Consider the following 18,558-nt stretch of genomic DNA (forward strand, 5'->3'; position numbering starts at 1 on the left):
ATCCGGAGAAACCGAGGGAGGGGTGATCCTGTTATAGATGTAGTTTTGGAGAGGGAATAATGTCAGGCAGGCAAGCCAGTCTGCCTGCCATAACTGTGAAAGAATGTCTACTGGGGGTGGGGGTGGGGGTGTGGGTGGGCTTTCTTCCTGTAGTGTAGCTTCCTTCACTATGCTAAGAGACCTTATCAGTGCAGCTGGTAGTGTGTGGAAACCAGGCGTGGGAACTTCAGCTGGGCATCTTTTGCAGAAGATTCGCTGACTTCAACTGACTTGTTTGGACTGGGGGAGGGGAACTGGAGTATAACCGCTCGGGGAAGACTGTACTTCAGCATTCTGGGCAATCTCTATGTATCAGTGCACTTCTAGGGAGTTTTATCTGAATAAAGACCCTTTTAACTCATACCACTGTGTTGGATGAAGTGGAGTGTCCTGATTGCAGACTCACGCTGGCAGCAGGCAAGGGACAACTCCCAAGTTGTCTGAGCAGGGCAAGGCACAGTTCCAAAGTTCAGGCACCAACTGGGCAACACTCACAGCTTCAAGTCCAAAGGGGTATTCCAGAAACACGTCCACATGAACAGGCCAAGGTCAGAGACAAGAGAATCTGTTCCAAACACAGCAGCAAGGTCAGTAGCAAGCAGACACGTTGCTTCCACACAGCCACTCCCTTTTCGGCTGCTTTTAACCCTCACAGTGCTCAGCTGCTTGTGCTATAGCATGCACCTGCCGGCTGTCTCAGTCCTGCTCCTGCAAGCACTCATCATCACTAATGATGCTGGGCCGGTGCTGTGCTGCTAGCCTGGTACTGCGCCTTCTGGCTTGGAGGGCTCTCCTAGCCCTCCCCTCTGGCAGCGCTCCCGAAGCTGTGGTGATGAAGGGGGAGAGCTGGCTGATGCCTGGCTCTCTGCTGCTGGCCCAGGGCTGGGAAGCTGAGGGACCTATGTGCTGGGACCTGGCTGTGGATGTCAGAGTGTCAGTTTGCTAGTCAGTTTTCAAGCAAAAGCTACGCCATGTCCGCATGTTATAATCCGTAGTTGTTTAGTTCTCTCCCTCCAGGCCCAGGTGCTACCCGAGCCGCATATATTCATGGGAGCAAAGAATCCTCATCAACCCATTCCGGCCAACCTTGACGTCCTCGCCTTCCCAGGCCTTCTAGACAGGACTAAAGGGGGAGGCTGGGAATGGGTGTTTGAAGTGTTGTTACTTTCATTTTGTGTGTCATTCTCAACAAAGCTTTCGTTCAGCCAAGGCTTTCCTAATCCTTGGAATATGGACACTTGTATCCTGAGCATTGTCTTTCAATAAACCTTTTGGAATCAAGAAACTTTGTGCTTCTTGCAGAAGGGGGAGACGAACTATAGATAACTGGGATTCCATAGTCTGACAGTGGATCTATATCTGAGCCTTCAGGGACTGCCTCCTCCTGCAGTGCCTCTGCCACTGGCTGTGGATCTGGGTCAGGTTCGCCAGCTGCCTCTCCCTCAGAAGAGTCCTCTGAGTCTCTCTGCTCTGCTGGGCCAGGTTGGTCCATGACATGGAGAGTCTGAGAGAATCCCCTAGCCAGGCCTGACACATGGGGTGATGTGATCCCTTTTATCTGACCATAATCTGGAAGCTGCATTTTGGAAGTTTCTGGACAGTTTTCAAAGGCAGCTGCTCATAGAATGCATTACAGTAATCTGACTTGGATGTGATCAAAGAATTATCAAGGTCACACTTTTCAAGAAAGGGCCATAGCCGGCATTTCAGCTGAAGCTGATAAATGTGCCAGAGGAGACCTGAAAGATCCGGCACTACTTCTAACCTACAAACCTGCTCCTTCAAGGGGAATGCAAACCCTCCAGGACAGCTGACTCTTCAGTGCCCAAGCAGTTTTGTCATTGTCTTCAGTCTTGTCTGGATTAAGCTTCAGTTTAATCGGTCCTCATCCATCCCGTTACCTTCACCAGGTACCTGTTCAAGACTTCCATAGGCCCACCTAACTCAGCTGATAAGGGGAACTAGAGTTGGGTGTCATCCACATATTAGTAGCCCCTCGTTTCAAATTTCCTGGTGATCTCTCCCAGCAGTTTCCTGTAGATGTTCAACAGCATAAGGGAAAATATGGATTGCTGGAGGACTCTTTCATATATATGATACAGAGGTGAGCAGTCCCTTCACTTACTTCACTGGCCAACTCCAGAAAATGTTAAGAGCAGGCCTGCCAAAGCATGGTGCTTCTTACCCCCGGCCCAGCCAGCCACTCCAGAAGATACCATCATCAATGGAAGTGAAAGTTGCTGAAAGGTCCAGGAGAACAAACAGGGACCCATTCCCCCATCACTCTCCCACCAAAGATCATCTGTCAGGGTGCCCAAGCCCATTTCCATCCCCGCCCTAGGCCTGAATCCAGATTGAAATGGATTTAGCCTTCATCAGCTCCAATTAAGGTGGTCCAGAGTAAGGTTTGGCAGGTGGCCACTGGTGGCATGCAAACTCCTGGAAATTTGCCTCTGTGCCTGCTGATCGCTGGCAATCACTGAGAGAAGGCAGGCCAGCTGGAGATGGAGGCCATTCACAGGCAGCCCTGGCAAATGCCTGCTTGCTCCACCTTAACATCACTTGCAGTCATGCTGGAAGCAACGGCATCACACATGGGCCAGTTCTGTAAGTATCAGCCTCAAATGCTTTAAGAATTACTCCTGCTGTGATGATGTCACTTTTGGCATAACCACAAGTGATGTCATTGTAACCCCTATGAGATAATTGGTTTAGCCCAGTAGGGTGGAGTCAGTAGCTAGAGGCAGGCTGCTGAGGAGGAGGCTGGTTGCTGGGGAGCTTGATAATAATGTATATGCTCTTATCACCTTGAATAAAGTAATCAAATGTTGCATGTAAACAATATGACTTAAAGTAGTGTTTGTGCATTGTGTTTGGTTGGGGTTACTGGGATTGTATTATTTTTGCAGGGCTGTAATTCCCCAAGAAGAGGACAGAAGCCTGGGCTACAGTTGCTTCAAAAGGGAAGGATAGTGGAAAAAGGACGCTATCACTTGTCTGATTCCACGAAGATGAACTGCTTACCTTTTCAAAGCTGTATGGTTGCACTTATATGAGTTAAAGAAAAAAAGTATTAATTGTTAAAAGGTTTTTTAAAGTTTTTTTTCTTAAATTTATGTGAAAGTTTGCTTCCTAAAAAAGAGCCCTGTGGCGCAGGGTGGTAACCTGCAGTACTGCAGCCCAAGCTCTGCTCATGACCTGAGTTCGATCCTGGCGGAAGCCGGGTTCAGGTAGCCGGCTCAAGGTTGACTCAGCCTTCCATCCTTCCGAGGTCGGTAAAATGAGTACCCAGTTTCCTGTAAATGACTGGGGAAGGCAATGGCAAACCACCCCCTAACAGAAGTCTGCCAAGAAAATGTCGTGATGCAACATCCCCCCATGGGTCAGTAATGACTCGGTGCTTGCACAGGGGACTCTCTTTATCTTTACCTTGCTTCCTAAGCCCCATAGAACCCATACAAGGAGAAGTTACACCATCACATAGCACATGGGAGCAAGGAAGGGATGTCAGTACCTGCGCCCCCCCCCCACCTTCCACAGTTGCTTAGGGGGACCTGCAACCCTAGTCAAGGTGATTCAAATCCATTTTATCATGAGGCCAGAAGCTGCCCATCTTACCAGACAACCCACCTACTGATACATGAGTTTAGAATTTCCTTTCGAGACATGACTCTTAGCAACAAACACAGAAGTCTCTAATTTATGTGTGCTTGCTGATGGTTGAAAAAAAAATCCCCTTGCCTGCCCTTGATAGATGCAAATAGACAATTACCTGTCTCCATCCGAAGGATGGACTGCCCCTTCACAAGTGTTTGGTTTGGCATTATCCCCCACATCCCCAGGCCTTTCTTCAGCTATAGCATAGTGGTTAAGTGGTTGACTTGTGAATCAGCACTCTGCTGGTTCAAATCCTCCTTCTGCCATAAGCTCAGCAGGTGGCCTTGGGTCAGCCTCTCAGCCCAGCTCCCCAGCTCCCCAGCTCCCCAGCTGTAATAACACTAATTTGTTCACTGCTGTGGGTGGGGCACTAATCTGTCTAGAAGAGCTGTATATAAGCACAGTTATTATTATTAATCTTGTTTCCATTGACTACCTTTATGCCCTCTACCATTGGCTAAAAATAAATGCTTAGCAGCTGACCCAAAATGTAAAATTTCAGTCCACTGTAAACAAACTTGGCTCTTGTGTTAGCTAGAGGAAAAGCAAAGAGATGAGGGTAAAGGGGGATACAGAAGTGGGTGTGTGAAGATTCTGCTTTGTTAGAAGCCATCTTGAAAATGATTCTATCTGTAAGTAAGCTTTCAAACCTGCCTGGACATATCTGAGCCCAGGAAGAGCAGAAATGTTTGTAGGGTTCTATCTCCTTTTATAATACATATTTTTCTTACTAAATATGAAAATGGATCTGTGGAATTATCCCTCTTTCTCCTCATGACGAGTTAACAGTCGTGGTATCAAAGGTTGCTCTCTGGTACTGGGATTCTTTTGACTGTTGTATAAGAGGACTGGAGAAGCATCTTTCAGCGCCTTTAATATCCAAAGTGGGGGAGGGTTTTTTTTCCAAATAAAGTTTTAGGAAAGGGTCTGGGAATGCAAGGAAAGCACTCTGCATGTCCCTAGAAGCTGGGCAGCCTTTCTCCCTCTCCGCTTTTCCACAAAAGGGAAATCTACTCATCCTTAGTGGTGCTTCTCTCAACTGCGGAGTTTAACTCTTCCCTCCTCCAGCTATTCTCCTCCCCCAAAATCAGGGTTACAGATGTCTGTCTGCCACACCACATGGGGAGAAGAAGTGTTGGAGGGGCTGTGGCAAGAGAAAAGTGGCACATGGGGGAAGACTGAAGCTTACTCCATCCAGCCTGCTACTTCTCTGCCGCACGCACGTTGCTTTGCAGTGGAGGAGGGGGACTGGGAATTCCGAGATACCCGCCGTGGGCCACTGAACAAATGTTTCCAGCCTAAATGTCAGTCTAGCCTTTTATGCGTAAAGACAGTAAACAAACACAGCACCTCTGCCATTTTCATAAGCTGCCAAGTGGGCTCATGGAGGCTGCGGAGTTCTAGGTAGCCTTGAACCCTGGCATGTTTCGAATGAGAGATTAGCTTGTTGGTGGAGAAGGCCGTCCTCCAGCTCCCTGATGTGAGGAGAGAGGCGAGCCATGCAGGCCGGGCACTGCGTTTGCAGGGAAACAGTCTCCTTTCTGGCCTGCTGCACTCAAGAAGCATCACGAGGCATTAAAAAAATCCATCTAGTCCAATTCCTATTGATAATGTCCATGGACAATTAGAGCCAATTAAGGAGAGGCAGAGAAGGACAAGGGTTTGCATTAGGAAGGGGGAGGAGGGTGAAGGGGAGGGTCAATGCCGCAATCCAATTTCCCAACCACTAAATGTAATTAAAGGGTATTACTTACCCAGTTTGCCCAGGAGGGCCAGCATATAAATGGGGAAAGCCAAGAGCTTTCTATTTCAAGGATGCAAACCATAGGGAGGCGGCGGCGGCGGCTGAGGTCCTGCTGCCCAACTCTCAAGCTCCGAGAAGCGGCGTCTGTGTATCTCACCATGCTTGCAGTCTTCCTGGTCATCTTAGTTGTTGCCCTGCAAGGCACAGCTCCCAGGGAGAACGACTTCCCTTACAAAGTGCCCCTGGACCCACAAGGCATCGTGGAGCTCTCGTGGAATGTTAGCTACCAGCGAGAAGAGGTGCATTTCCAGATCTTGGTCAAGGAGCTGAAATTTGGGCTGCTTTTCGGCATGTCGGACCGAGGTGACTTTGAGAACGCGGATCTGGCTGTCCTCTGGAGTGATGGATTCCAATCCTATTTTGCAGTAAGTAAGCCGTTGTGTTGGGGGCGGGGTGGGGGCTGAGTTGAACATGTCCTGGAGATTGTTTGGCAGAGAACACTCAGGAAATGTGATATACGGAATTATTTAGCATTTAATATAAACTGCAATGGAAGATTCCTTTTTTAAGCACTTGCTACTCTCCTCCTGGAAGGGGACATAGTTTACAAGGGTTCCTTTCCCAAATAATATCCAATTTGGGGGGTGTTGGGAGGCCTAGATGTGTGCAAAATGCTCTTTCTCTGAGCCTCCAGATAGTAGAGTCTAGGTCAGAGACTATGTCTATGGGGCAGGATTGGGGCCCAGATCCTTTTTTTGTTTTATAAGATTAAAAATGGACCAACGTGCATGGTATTGTCCAAGTGACTGAAGCTGGCACTAAAAATTATTTCTGTTAGTGTAAGAATTGAAGTGAGTGTTTGGGGTGTGTGGGGGGGTGGTTTACACAGTTTCCTGTTTTGAGCATGGAATTTATTTGGAAGATTTAGATGTATGTAGACTGCCACTATCCCTGACATATTTCCCTAATAAAAAATTCTTCTAACTTTTCTAAAAATGTCCATGGATCTCTCAACTTGTTAACAATATTAGCTAAGATGTAAAAAGATACAGAGTGAGGGTAAGCAGCTGGAGGCCAAGGGCCAAATCTGGCTCTCTGCTAGTTGTTCCTCCTGCCAGCTGCCAACCCAGAATTGTCTGGAGGAAGGCTGGGGCACTGGGACTTGCTCAAGGTGGCCCACTGCCTCCCACTGCATCATATCCAAGCCACTGCTTAGCTTGGTTATGATGACGCAGTGCCTTACAGTGAATCGCACCCATGGCTCCTCCAGCAAAGTCCTGCTGAGAGCAACTGTCTGGCGGGGCAGCCATGTCAGTTGGACAGCTGTGGGCTTCATTTTAGTCAGTAAGGAGGACTCAGGTGGATCTTGAAGAGCTATGCAGGCAAAAAAAAAATTGACTGGGGAGGATAATTTTTTTAAAAACCCTCAAACTTGTTGATGGATGACCTCCAAGATAAGGAATTTCAGGGCCATCAATGTACTAAATCCAGTATTTTTATCCCGTTCGCCCCATGATCCTTGAAGCAGGAAAAAATGTTTGCATAAGGAAAAATTATGTTAGATCTTTCGCAAGCCAAACTGAAGGAGGCAAAGGAAAAGATGTCCCCTGTAAATTCATCTGTTCAGAACACTCAAGAGAAAAGAGCAACAAGTTTTCTTAACTTCAGTGTGATGCTTCTTGACGGCAGCAGGCCTTAGTCCCCAAATGGGCTGAGTCAGCCTGGCGCAAGGCCTGGGAGCACTTCCAGGGCCAGCCTGATGACATCACTTCCAGGAGTGACGTCGTTGCATCGGAAGCACACCCGGGAGGCCCATTCCCGAGCCTTTTCCTCCACTAGCCAGGAGAGTGGTAGTGAGGGGAGGAGTCTCGGAATGGGGAATCCCCCAACCCCACCAGGGGAGTGACATCCCTATGAAAATGTGTGTATGTGTGTTATGGGTCAGCCATGTTGCTTTCGATCGACGGCAACTCTATGAATTAATGACGTCCAAAATTTTCCACAGGGCAGTTTGGCTAGGGATCCTGGAGGTGTTTTGCCATCTTCTGGGCATGGAGCAGGGGCCACTGGGGAAGTTGGGGGGGTAGTTGTGAATTTCCTGCATTGTGCAGGGGGATGGACTAGATGACTCTAGAGGTCCCTTACAGTCCTATGAGTCTATGATTCTGTGTTTCATCATTGACAGCCTTGCTTAGGTCTTGTAAACTGAAGGCTGTGGCTTCCTCAGCAAATTTGTTGTGGGACGCACCCGCTCCTTTGCACTGATCTTGCAAGTGCGTAAAGGGAGAGGAGAAATTTTAGAGTGCTCACTCGTTACCTGGTGAACAGTGCAACCCTCTGAAGAATCCAAAAGAGCCCAGCAGCACCTTTAAGACTAACCAACTGTATTGTAGCATAAGCTTTTGAGAATCACAGTTCTCTTCGTCAGATGCATGTATACAATAAAGTTGGTTAGTCTTAAAGGTGCTACTGGACTCTTTTGGATTTTGCTACTACAGACTAACATGGCTAACTCCTCTGGATCTATGACCCTCTGAAGAGTTATGCCCTTCTGAGGCCTTAGATGTCAATGGCCTCGGAAGGGCATAACTTTGCTTAGGCTTGCACTCACTGTAGAACAGTCACTGTCGGGGGAAGAGGGAGTTTCCACCTCCTTCAGTTGCTGGTCGTGCCTGTCCTTGTAAGGCTGCCCATCTGCTCTGGGCTGAACACCAGAGGCCTGGCAGATTTTCCTTTCTCTGACTTAAAAAAAAAGATGAGGAATAATTCTGAAATACTTAATAATTGATGCTCCCTCCTGGGATGATGTGTCTCCAGCCAGAGGGCTGAGCTTGGCTTAGAGTTTGGCAGTGTAAAATGGGAGGAAAGACACCCAGTTGCAGTTTCTCCCTCTATCACCTTGTGCCAAACACCCTGTCACAACTCCCACTTTGGCATAATTAAAAGATGGATAAAGAGGCTTTGTAAAAACTGAGCTCCGGGCTGCTCTTTCCAATTAATTACCTACTAATCACTAGCATGGGTGACCTGAATGTTAGTCTTTCTGAAAAAGTAAGGCTTTTCAAAGAAGCATGCCTTTGGGAATGTTTCTAGACCAGATCTTTCTGTCTCTCTCTCCCTCCTCCTGGGGATTGATATCAGAGAATTAAAAGGCTAAACCTGTAGGAAAAGGCATGGACTTCCCCGTATGTCTAGGGAAGGAGAGTTCCACTGGTCTTGTGACGTCGAGCTTCCTAGGACTGCAGTCAGAGATAAGCCTCACTGAATTCACCTCTGCGATCTCATTTTAATCCTGTTCTTCCTCCAACAAGCTCAAAACAAGATACTTCCCCATCATATACTTGCTGAGTGAGTGTGTGACCAGCTCTAGGTTACCTAGTTAACTTCTTGGAAGCGTGGGGATTCAAACCTGGGTCTCCCAGATCCTTGTCCAATATGCTAACTCCTATACAGAGCCAATTCTCATCTAGTGTAGTATACACTCAGCTCTACAGAAACGGTGATTGTCATGGGTTATGTTCAAATGTAATCTGAACCAGGCCTAGAGTCTTTTTGGAATGCTGGAGGCCAGGCAACAACAAAAGCACTAGGTGCTGAGCATCACAGAAGGAGGTGTCGTGTCATGGAGAACAGCTGCTGGATATGCCCAAGACAGCCATAGAAGATGCCTTTGCACACAGAAACCAGGCTAGCCTGGCCCCGTAACTAGAGACACCACAATGGGAGTCTAGAGGCCTAGAACAGAACAACCATGGAGAGGGGCATAAAACAATAAAGTCACACAGTTGTATTGCCCTGTGTAGATTAGAAGAGCCATCTAACTCAAATCAATATATATTATGGACCAGGGGAGTATCTGAGAATGGCAGGAATGTTTAACTTCATAGAAGCTGTCAGTATTTTCAAGGATAGATGTACTGGTGGATAGCCAAAAAATATTCAGATGTATGAGAAACTTGTAATAGCTAACTTTACATAGACTTTGTTAAGATAAGAAGTAGCAAGAATGAACTAATTATGGTTATATGTTTTAAGAAGATGTTTCAAATACGGATAACCTTGTTTGGTGTATGAGGTCATAAGATAATAAATTAGCCAAGATTTTGAGTCTTTGAAGCAGCTATTCCTGGGAGAAGGTTCTGAAACCCTATAAATATAACAAGCGAAACTGATAGAGAGCTTCTTCTTTGGAGGAAAATAGTAAGGAGTCCAGTAGCACCTTTAAAACTAACCAACTTTATTGTAGCACTAGAAACAAAGCCCGTTGTGGGAAAAAATACAACGGGCTCTAGAAAGGGGAGAGTGGGCAGGCAGGTATTCCCTCCTCCATCACTGATCACAGCCGGTGAAGGGGAGTGGGTGGGAATTGCCACCTGCTGCACATCTGATACAGGCTGGGTAAAGGGGGGCAGGCATTGCACCTGCTCCACTCCTGATTCCAGATGGGTGAAGGGAAAACGGGCATTGCCTTCTGCTCTGCACCTGATTATGGCTGGGTGAAGGGGGGCAGGCATTGCTGCCTGCTCCAAGCCTGATCCCAGCTGGGTGAAGGGGGGGGCATTGCCACCTGTTCCCTGCTGGGTGAAGGGAGGAATGAGCATTACCTCCTGCTCCTCACATGAGCCTGACAGGAGAAGGCGGGCGGTGGGTTTTGCTACATGTTCCGCTCCTGATCCCAACTGGGTGAAGGAGGTGCGGGCATTGTCACCTTCTCCGCTCCTGATTCCAGCAGGATGGAGGGGGGCAGAGATTGCTGCCTGCTTGGCTCCTGATTCTGACAGGGTGAAGATGGGGTGGGCATTGCCGCCTCCTCAGTGCCTTATTCCAGTAGGTTGAAGTAGGCATTGCCACCTGCTCCACTTCTTGTCCCAGCTGGGTGAATGGAAGAAGGGAATTGCCTCCTGCTCTGTGCCTGATCCCACCGAGGTGAAGGCACTGGGTGGACATTGGCACCTGCTTCATTCCTGATCCCAGCTGGGTGAAGGGGGCATGCATTGCCATCTGCTCTGCTCCTGCTCCCACCTGGGTGAAGGAGGGTGGGCATTGCCACCTGCTCCACTCCTAATACCAGCTGGGTTAAAGCAGGGGTGGGCATTGCCACTTGCTCCACTCCTAATGCCAGTTGTGATAAGGTGGGGGTGGGCATTGCCACCTACTTTGCTCCTAATACCAGCTGGGTTAAGGTGAGGGTAGGCATTGCCACCAGTGCCGCTCCTAATACCAGCTGAGTTAAGGCAGGGGCGGACATTACCACCTGCTCCACTCCTGATCCCAGCTGGCTGAAGGGGGTGGGTATTACAACCTATTCCGCTCCTAATACCACCTGGGTTAAGCCGCCCTGAGCCCATTTGTGGGTAGGGTGGGGTATAAATCAAATCAAATAAATAAATAAATAAAGGTGGGTCTGCACTGCCACCTCCTCTGCTCCTAATACCAGCTGGGTTAAGGTGGGGGTGGGCATTGCCAGCTGCTTCGCTCCTAATACCAGCTGGCTGAAAGGGGGCAGGCATTGCCACCTCCTCTGCTTTTAATACCAGCTGGGTTAAGGTGCTGGTGGGCATTGTCACCTGCTCTGCTCCTATTACTGGCTGTGTTAAGGTGGGAGGTGGGCATTGCCACCTTCTTTGCTCCTAATACCAGCTGGGTTAAAGCAGGTGGGCATTGCCATCTGCTCTGGTACTAATACCAGCTGGGTTGGTGGTGGTGGGCATTGCCACTTGCTCCACTTCTAATACCAGCTGGCTGAAGGGGGGGCATTGCCACCTTCTCCACTCCTAATATCAGCTTGGTTACAGTGGGGAGTGGGCATTGCCACCTGCTCCGTTCCTGTTCCCTGCCTGGGCTTCCAACCATGGCATGTTTTCTGGAGTGATATGGTGAATTACCTGGGCTTTCCTCTGCAGCAGCGCCCTCTGTTGGTGCATCAGGGTATAAAGTGAGTCGTCTGAAACACGCTTACTCAATTATATAGTAAGAAGATAAGCTTTGAAACACCTCTTCAACCACAAAAGCTACCTGCAGCTGTTAGAAGGAAAAGGCATCTCTTCTATTGTCCCCTTCCAGTCCCTTATCCTAGATTTGGGCAATATAAACAAGGGAAAAGGCCAGCTGGCGTGCTTTCAATGGCATCTTCCAAATGTAATTGGCATTTTCTCTTTAGATTGGTGTTTGGACTTGAAACGCAGATTGATGTTGTAATGTGCACAACCAGGTTTCATTTTGATCTCTCTGTGTTCATGGGCAATAGTTTACTCCGGTACATTTTACATCATTCCTGGGATCCTTGGAAATGGCTGCAGGGTTAGACTGGAGTTGAATTAGGCATAGGGGTACGTCAAGAATGCACACATCAACTGGCATTCTTTCTCTCTTAAAGGCATGAAAAGCGCAATAGAATGGGGTTTCCTTCCCTTTTGGGAAATACTTGTGGGCTGGAATTCTATCTTGAAACATAGAATTGTGTGTTGAATATGCACCCCACATTTTAGTCTGATAATGTTCAAGGAGGCCATATGTTGCACACAGAGCATCCCCCTCCAGGTATTGTCTGATTTATTAAAATTAACCTACCAGCATTACTTGATTTATTCATCTGGAACACTCATTCTAACTATTAAATTCAATAAAATCTGCAGCTGTTCAATAAAGAGATACAGTTTTTCAAGAATATGCTGCAAACTCCCAGATTACTCGTACCCCTTCACCTCCCTCTGTCTCCAAATTGAGCTGTGTTTGTTAATTATTAAAAAAATAATAACATGATTTGCTTAACCCCTCTCAAGTGATGAGAGTAATATGCACAACAGATTCCCTAGAAATGTCATACTTTTTTCTTTTATTTTCCAATCATCACCAAAGATGAGACATGCAACGTATTTTTTCTGTCGTTTGAAGCAACATCCTACTATTTCAGCTTCTTTATTAGCATAGTTATACCCTTCTAAGGTCAACGGGCTTCAAAGGGTGTAACTCTGTTTACGATGGTGCCTTAAATTCAATCATAGATAGATGAATGATTAAATAAATAAGCCAGAACCGAATCTGTAGCCTTAACATTTCCAGTCTGTGTGCCATGAGAAATATTTAAATAATTCAAGCTGTTGAAAGTCCGAAGTGCTCATTCAGAGAAGAGGTCACCTGCTGCACCTCTGCACAATCCCCTGCCCAAGCCACCACTGCATTAGGTGTGATCAAACCAGTCAGTCACCCCTCGTAAAGAGATGCAGCCAAGTTCTTGCCCCCTTATGTGGCTACCTGTTGCATCTTAGGGAAGCATGTCCAGGTCAGTAACTCAAGGAGAAGCATGCAGGGAGCAGGGTGAGGTTCCTTTGACATCCAGGAGTTCTTCCCCTAAAAACCCACTGAAGTTTAGTCTGTCAGGTGGAAGAAAGAAATGTGCCTTCCACCCCCCACCCCACCCCATGTCAGCCACAGCTATGAATCGTTCAGGAAATGCTGCCCAAGGCTTACTTTGGCTTTTCAAGCTTCAGCAAGCTCACCCAGCTTCACTTTTTAAAAAATGAACAAAAGCTGCGATTCTGAGGCTGGGCTTAAACAGGACAGCAGGCAGGATGCAAGCAGAGGAGGAATATCATGGGGCAGGGAACACACTTTTGGAGGGAGGGATCATTTTTTTTATCATGGGGGAGAGGAAGAACACTTTGGGGGAGGGAGGTGAAAAGGTACAGGAAAAGTAGGTGTTTCTCTGCACTTCAGTGGAACAACTGACTGAAGCCCTATCAGTTCTCCAGAGCAAGCTGGGAAATGTAGTCCTATGATGCACCAGAGGCCAAGGGCTGAGTCAAGATCAAAACAGGGTGCTGTTTATAGGGCTGCTTTAACTTTATTCTGGTGGTGGCGGCCCCTGCCTGCCAGGTCCAGGAGGGGAAATTCCTAGAGATTTTGAGGGTGGAGCCTGGAGAAGGCAGGGTTTGGAGAGGGGAGAGACCTCCGCATGGTATAATGCCATAGAGTTCACCCACCCTCCAAAGCAGCCATTTTCTCCTAGGGAACTGATCTCTGTGGCCTGGAGATTACTTATAATTCCAGGAGATCTCCAGCCACCACCTGGAGGCTGGCATCCCATTAAGGAGATATGGGTGGAGGGGCTGAAAAGATAGCTAAAGACAGAAGCCAGCAGTGAAGAAAGTGCAGGGCTTGAAAGGCAATCCTTAAAAAGGAAGCTACTATTATGCTACAATAAAATTGGTTAGTCTTAAAGGTGCTACTGGACTCTTTTTGATATTAAAACCATGACTTTCTCCTGTTCCCTCCACATGTGTTTGGGGGAATCCCTCATCTACCAGTCAGAAGGGGGGGGGGAACCCACCACGCCAGTGGAAAACTGGCCAGTTGGCGACACTAATGGGTTGCCAGCTCTGGTTTGGGAAATTCTTAGAGATTTGAGGATGGAGCCTAGGGCTGCCAGCTGATGACTGGAAACCAGCGAGATGGTGGGCACTGCTGGCATGGGAACATGGCACTGCACTGGTGACAATTTCTGGAGAATATCGGAAGTGACATCACATCACTGCCATGAGGCTGGCGTGATGCTCTAGGATTTGGGAAATATTTTGGTTTTGCTCCCTTGTGCAGGCAACATAAAACAGGAAACCTGGTCTCCCCTAGTGGACCTGGGGAGGGCAAGGTTTGGAGTCATCAGAACTGAAGATGGGTAGGCTACTGGTGTTGGGGGATTCAGTAAAATGAGGTGGGCCTTAGAGGGACCTGAAGCCTTGGCACCAGGTGTGCAAAAAATGACTCTGTGGGGTTCAATGTGCTCCGTATAACATCAATACTGTGTGATATTTTTCACGTCTTTGCATAGTCCAAAACTCATGGGTGTCTTCATGGCACGATTTCTGATGTCATCACACCACATGTGAAAATGGACGTAGTTCTGTGCTGATATCAAATTCTATGCTAGCACAATGAGAGAATTGTCCGTCAAAGAAATGTTGTCCCCTCTTCCTTTTACAAATCCTGCACTCATCTAGGTCTCCTTCTCTACCATTTTCCTTCTCCTCTTCACTTGTAACCATCTGAATTACGTGGCAGAATCTTGGTTAAGATGGAGTGCCTGAGGGGCAGTTCCACATAAGCCTGTGTTGACTTTTTGCTGGGCCTTTATAGCAAAGGTCTCTACTCCCTCCAAGGTAACGGAGAGATTCTTTTTCTTGCCTGCAGGATGCATGGAGTGACCAGAGGGGGCAACTGCACATGGATACTGAACAGAACTACAAGCTCCTCAGAGCACAGAAAACCTCTGAGGGACTCTACCTGCTGTTTAAAAGGCCCTTTAGAACCTGCGACCCCAAGGACTATCTAATTGAGGTAACACCTCTCTGTGCTCACCTGATGGACATGCATGCCTGACTTAAATGTGGTGCTGCACATGTTCAGTGTCTTAGTGAAACTCAGCTCTCAGGCAATGCGAGCCTGCAAGAGATCTCTAGTGAGGGCGTAGATCCAGAGGAGTTAGCCGCGTTAGTCTGTAGTAGCAAAATAGTAGAGTCCAGTAGCACCTTTAACAGACTTTATTGTAGCATAAGCTTTCGAGAGCCACAGCTCTCTTTGTCAGATGCATCTCAAAAGCTGTGGTTCTCAAAAGCTGACGATGCATCTGACGAAGAGAGCTGTGGCTCTCAAAAGCTGACGATGCATCTGACGAAGAGAGCTGTGGCTCTCAAAAGCTTATGCTACAATAAAGTTGCTTAAAGGTGCTACTGGACTCTTTACTAGTGAGGGAAGACGTGCTGGCATCATGTATGAAATGATGTGGCTCAGGAGAAAGGTGCATGGGAGCATTCCCTACCCCTGCACAATGATGTCACTTCCCATAAGTGGCATCATCGCACTGCACTGGGAGTGCATGTACACAGAGCACACATGCAAAGATGTCAGAGAAGGTGAATACTGGGGTGTCCCCCCCCCAGGAGGGTGAGGGGACCTGGCACCCTACCTCTGTCCTATTAGAATCTGAGCACCACTGACCCAGTGCTGGGAGTTATGCCCAATGCTCTATGGCTTATGTTAAGAGATGAGAGCGGTTTTGGCGGGATTTGGGTGGTAGTGCAGAGCTAGACTGTGAAGGTCTCCCCAGCAGTGGATGAGGAAAGGCAGCTGACTTGGGAGCTTTATATTGGCTACTGGGTGGGCTTTTGGTGTGGGCTGATTCTCCAGGACCAAGAACATTTTGGTTTGGGGCTTGATATGTCAGCAGGTCTACCTCTAATCAGCAGCTTCAGAGGCCCAGGGACTCCATTCTGCAGCCACAGAGGCCCTGGGCCTGCCAACCTCCTTGAAGTGGGATTCTCGGGCAGGGCATGCTGACAGATGCACATTCTGCTGCCCTTTCTTTTAGGATGGTACTGTGCACCTGATCTATGGGATTCTGGAGAAACCAGTTTCTTCCCTTCAAGCAATCAATGTTTCGGCCGTGCTCCAGAAAGGACTGCAAAGGGTGCAGCTGCTGAAACCCAAGATCAGCATTCCCAAACTGCCTGGGGACCTGGAGATCATGGAGATAAGAGCACCTGACTTGGTCATACCCGGCCAGGAGACCACATATTGGTGCTATGTTACTGAGCTCCCTGATGGCTTTGCAAAGCATCACATTGTCATGGTAGGTGGCGGAGCGAGCCAGAGCTGGCTGGCTGCTCACAGGTCCACGGCATCACTTTGGGCCCCGATAGTCACTTTGCTGCTTTACCCTCGTGCCCCTTTCCCTCTCTTGGTACAGAACTCTTGCCCTTGTTGTTTCATGTGGGAAGGCTCCCCTTCTCCGTAGCCCTGCTCCTTCTCTCAAAGCCCTTGCCTTGCCTTGGCTTCTTCCATCTGCCCAATCTAGTCTGTTCATTGTTACGACCATGTTTCCCCTCTTTTCTCCTCTCTACATTGGCTCTCGGGATTCTTTCGAATGCCATCAGTCTCTTGCTCCAATTCATTAGTTTGTAATTTCGCTCTCTACCTTTACCCCTCTTTTCTCTTCCCCAGCCCTCCATAATGGCAAAATTATATCTTCCATCTCCATCTTTTCCCTGTTCTCCCTTGCTTTTCTCACCCATTAGACCCCTGGCTGCTGCTGTTGGGGCCCACATCCTCACTTGTCCATGCTGGTATTGTCTAAGTGGTCTCTGGTGCCTGCCCTCCCCACCCCCTCCCCACCTGTTTTTTGTCTTATTGAGATGCTAAGCATGTGGATGAGGTGACATTGAGTCTGCTTTTCAGCATAGTGTCTAATTGCCTCAGGTGCTATAGAAACAATCAGTTGTCGATCAATCAATCCCTTTGGGTTATTAATTCAGGTCTGGGTGGGTTTGGAAGAAAATTTCCCTGGGTCAGATCCTTTAGTGATGGCAAGTTTAATTCGTTTGCTTTGCTCTGTGGAATGAGTTCCTCCAAGCTGATTGCTGATCATTAATAGTTGATTTCTCAGCTTTTGCTCCAACCTTTTGGCAGCTGAAGCAACTCCTGTAATCCCTACAAAACATTTGGGAGTCATGCACCCAAGATCAGAGCTACGAGCACTCTGTGGGGTCTGCCAAGCACCGTAAAACTACAGAGTTCTTCGCTCTGTGAATCTCAGTTTTCATTTTAATTAGCAAGATTCTAGTCTTCAAGTTTGTGGCAATTATCCAGAGAAACCTCTCAGGTCAAGGGGACGTCAGAGGAATTCTAGTGGTCGGGGTACCTTTGACTGAATTGCTACAAAATGAAAAATCTAGCTTTTCTTGGCACAGAATTTTTATCTTGGTGCAGAATAGACATGGGGGTAGGGGGCCTATTTCCACTCTCCAACATTCACTTCTCAGCCCATTTTAATCAGTAAGAAGGTTAAAAATCTTCTTGGAAATCTTGGTCTTTTGAGGGGGAAGGGGTAGCAGTTTATTAGGCAAAAAGAAGAGATGTACAAAATCCCCCTGAGAAACCGGGGGGGGGGGAGGGAGGAAGTTTTCCCCCTGCACCTGTCCTAGAATGGAAACTGACAGTTTTTACAAAGGTCTCTCTTCCACGAGTCCAATGGCAGCTGATATCCACTGATGCTGGTGGGGCACAAGACAGTCCATGGTAGTATAGCAGAGCTAATGGTAGGAGAAGCCAACGGAGTCTGGTTTTGCCCCTTTCCTCCTCCCTGATGATACTGGGAAATATGTAAGCATTGATTACTGTGCAGGTGCCGACCTAATGTAAAACAATGTGTTTTACATAACAGTAGGAGTACCCAATATTCAAAAGAAACCTTGCCATGCCCCCTCCTGTTCCTAACCCCCCCCCTCACTCAATAGAGTAATGTTTGGGAGACAAAGCAGGTTATAAGTAGGGGTGTGCAAGGCCTGCCTATTTCGGTAAACCTGATTTGGTTTTAACTGAATCAGGAAACCGTTTCGGTATTCACATTTCGGTAATAGATTTGGCTTTTCGGCTTGATTTGGCCATTGTTTTCAATGAGAAAACCTTCTCCCTGCTTTCCGGGAGTCTGGGGGGCCATTTTCTGTCCGAATCACACCAAACTTGGTGGAGGCCTTCTCCTAACTCTCCTCTAACTACCCCACAGGTTTCAGAAATATTGGACTTTGGGGGGGCATGTTATGCCCCCCCAAACAAGAAGCCCCCATCCTCCTACACTCTCCATGGTTCTCTATGGGGAAAAACAAGTCCTCTTTCTAGGTGGCTTGGGGTGGCATTTTGCCACCTAACTTTCACCTAAATTCACCTAACTTTCAGGGGACCTGCTCCCACCTGTCCTCCCACCCTCCAACAAGTTTCAGGCAGATTCCACTTTGGGGGCCATTTTATGGCCTCCCAAAGAAGGTGCCCCTATCCACCTCCACTCCACTATTGCCTATGGGGGAAATAAGAGAGGCTTGTCTGGCTAGGGGTGGCATTTTGCATGCAAAATGGCCCCAAACTTCAGGGGCATAACACAATTCACTTCACATTAAAGAATCACCCAAAACACAATTCCTGTCAAAAACACTTTATTTCTTAAACTGCTTTAGGTTACACAGTAGGAGGGCACAACAGGGCATGAAAGCAGTCTACTACACAAAATAACACAACTCACTTCACTGTTTTTGACAGCAATTGTGTTTTGGGTGATTCTCTGATGTGAAGTG

At 47.7% G+C, this 18,558-nt stretch overlaps 1 protein-coding gene across 1 annotated transcript in view; it reads left to right on the forward strand.

The window, feature by feature from the left end:
- The first annotated feature begins 5,562 nt into the window (after positions 1–5,562).
- The window catches only part of DBH (dopamine beta-hydroxylase), a 49,958-nt gene continuing 36,962 nt past the window's right edge, over positions 5,563–18,558 (forward strand). Inside the window, exons 1-3 of the mRNA XM_054997280.1 lie at positions 5,563–5,865; positions 14,627–14,773; positions 15,804–16,064. Coding sequence (XP_054853255.1) covers positions 5,599–5,865; positions 14,627–14,773; positions 15,804–16,064 — 675 coding nt within the window. The 5' untranslated portion in view covers positions 5,563–5,598. The remainder of the gene's footprint in view (positions 5,866–14,626; positions 14,774–15,803; positions 16,065–18,558) is intronic.

Source organism: Eublepharis macularius, chromosome 14, assembly GCF_028583425.1.
Source record: "Eublepharis macularius isolate TG4126 chromosome 14, MPM_Emac_v1.0, whole genome shotgun sequence".
NCBI classification, from domain to species: Eukaryota; Metazoa; Chordata; class Lepidosauria; order Squamata; family Eublepharidae; genus Eublepharis; species Eublepharis macularius.